Genomic DNA, 2,500 nt, shown 5'->3' with positions numbered 1-2,500 from the left:
GCACACTCTCCTGCACACACACACACACACGGGAACAAGCACCTGCGCATGCAACTTTATCTTGATCCTCTCTCTGGAGGGTAAACACAGAATAACAAGGACTAAGTGTGTGTGTGTGTGTGTGTATGTGTGTATGTGTATGTATGTGTGTACTGTATGTGTATGTGTATGTGTATGTGTCTGTGTCTGTGTGTGTGTGTGTGTGTGTGTATGTGTGTATGTGTGTATGTCTGTGTCTGTGTCTGTGTGTGTGTGTGTGTGTGTGTGTGTGTGTGTGTGTGTGTGTGTGTGTGTGTGTGTGTGTGTGTGTATGTGTGTCTGTGTTTGGGTGTTGTGTGAGAGAGAGAGGATGTGTTTAAATGCGTATGTGTCTGGGTGATCCCTCTATGAGTGTAACATCTAAATGGCCCCCTCTCTCTCCTTCCACCATGTGCACCACTGTGGCCCTCGTCGCCTCTGCTGTTGACCATGGCTGCTCTCTCTCCAGGACTACGCTGACCATCAGGTGAGCTAGGAGCATTCTGTCCTCTGGGCTGGGCTGGGTTGGGTTGGGTTGGAGAGCAAACAGTGAGCAGTGTTTTAGCAGTGCTGGACTGAATGGTGTTTTAGTACACTGGGTGTTTGTGTGTGAGAGGGAGGTGTTGAAAGAGAGCTCTTAGAATGTTGATCTCAGTAGTATGCTTGAGACCTTTGTGTTTGTGTTTGTGTGAGCAGGCAGTGATGTAGCAGTGTTCTAAGAGAGAACCCTGGATTGAATATTTGAGAGCTGTGTGTGTGGCTGTTGTTTGAGAGCTGTGTGTTTGAGTTTGTGTGAGCAGGCAGGGCATTGAATAGTATATTTGAGGAGCTGTGTGTTGGTTTACTGTTTCAGAGCTGTGTGTTGGTTTGCTGTTTCAGAGCTGTGTGTTGGTAGGTTGTTTGAGGAGCTGTGTGTTGGTAGGTTGTTTGAGGAGCTGTGTGTTGGGTTGCTGTGTGAGGAGCTGTGTGTTGGGTTGCTGTGTGAGGAGCTGTGTGTTGGTAGGTTGTTTGAGGAGCTGTGTGTTGGTAGGTTGTTTGAGGAGCTGTGTGTTGGTAGGTTGTGTGAGGAGCTGTGTGTTGGTAGGTTGTGTGAGGAGCTGTGTGTTGGTTTGCTGTGTGAGGAGCTGTGTGTTGGTAGATTGTTTGAGGAGCTGTGTGTTGGTTGGTTGTTTCAGAGCTGTGTGTTGGTAGGTTGTGTGAGGAGCTGTGTGTTGGTAGGTTGTTTGAGGAGCTGTGTGTTGGTAAGTTGTTTGAGGAGCTGTGTGTAGGTTGGCTGTGTGAGGAGCTGTGTGTTGGTAGGTTTTTTGAGGAACCTTGTCATTTGTAGTTGCTGACGCAGTCACCCTCAGCAGCAAGCAGTTGGAGTGTGGTTAGGAGAGTCTGTGTCAGTGTCAGGTAGAGAATCTTTGTCTTCCAGTAAGTGTCTAGAAATCTCTTTTTCTGTGGGTTTGTCCTCTCCTCAACTATGATTCAGTACGGTTGCAGAGGTCGCCGAGTGTGGCCCTGGTGTCGGTGGCAGTCTCTGGTGGCTGTTTCTGTGAGGGGCTGTGGAGAAGCTACAACTAAGCGCCTGTAGGTCAGCAGGCTGTGGAGTGGGCTTGTGGTCATTAATGATGGTCACAGAGATGTGCATACCACATTCACCAGTACACTGAGTTCAGTCTGTGTTTAGAAACGCGTGCGCATGCGTGCGTGCGAGAGCGAAGTGTGAAGGTGCCATGAAGGCAGTTTGAGTTCAAACTTCTTCACTGTTCCCAGACGGCAGGATGTTGTGCAGTCCTTTCCCAGTGAGTAAGATATTACTGGTGATGAGTAAGCCTATTTCACTACACATTTCACTAGAAACACTATTTTGAAACCTATGACGTTCAACATTTACTTTTCTTTGGATTTCTTCTGCTCACTATACACTTATACTCAAATTCACACACAGACATTCTCTCTTTCAATCTCTCACTTTCTTGCACTCACTCACTCACTCACTCACTCACTTACTCACTCACACTCTCTCTCTCGCTCTCTCTCTCTCTCTCTCACTCTCACACACTCACTCACTCACTAACTCACTCACTCTCTCTCTCTCTCTCTCTCACTCTCACACACTCACACACACACACACACACACACACACACACTCTCTCTGAGCAGCAAAGAGATGTACTGGAATAGTGTTTAAGATAACGGAGTCCTGAGACTCTGTCAGAGATGGAGAAATAGACAGAGAGAACTGGGCCGGAAGAAACGGTTTGTGGTGCACTGCTTCCTGTCAAGTCTGCAAGACGTCTGCCTATGATATTTCCTCTTTTGCTTGCACAGGACAAATGTGTATATATATGTGTGAGTGTGTGAGTGTGCATGTGTGTCTGTTTGTCTGTATGTGTGTGTGTGTGTGTGTGTGTGTGTGTGTCTCTGTCTCTATGGTTTCTTTGGTGTTGTGTTCCACTTGTTGAGGAAGTCCGCTCTTTTTTTGAAAGTCGTTTCT

At 47.2% G+C, this 2,500-nt stretch overlaps 1 protein-coding gene across 8 annotated transcripts in view; it reads left to right on the top strand.

Moving 5' to 3' along the window:
• Positions 1-2,500, top strand: part of rapgef6 (Rap guanine nucleotide exchange factor (GEF) 6) — a 90,187-nt gene that overhangs the window by 27,641 nt on the left and 60,046 nt on the right. For all 8 annotated transcript variants that reach the window (XM_076275132.1, XM_076275133.1, XM_076275136.1 and 5 more), the window contains one exon: positions 488-505. In XM_076275132.1, the coding sequence (XP_076131247.1) occupies positions 488-505 (18 nt within the window). The remainder of the gene's footprint in view (positions 1-487; positions 506-2,500) is intronic.

The sequence above is a fragment of the Alosa pseudoharengus genome, unplaced genomic scaffold (genome assembly GCF_046254945.1).
Source record: "Alosa pseudoharengus isolate Yale_2024_CS ecotype anadromous, Long Island Sound unplaced genomic scaffold, YU_APseudo_1.1 YU_APseudo_1.1_scf_8, whole genome shotgun sequence".
Taxonomy (NCBI): Eukaryota; Metazoa; Chordata; class Actinopteri; order Clupeiformes; family Clupeidae; genus Alosa; species Alosa pseudoharengus.
This window is presented reverse-complemented; position numbering and strand designations above follow the sequence as displayed.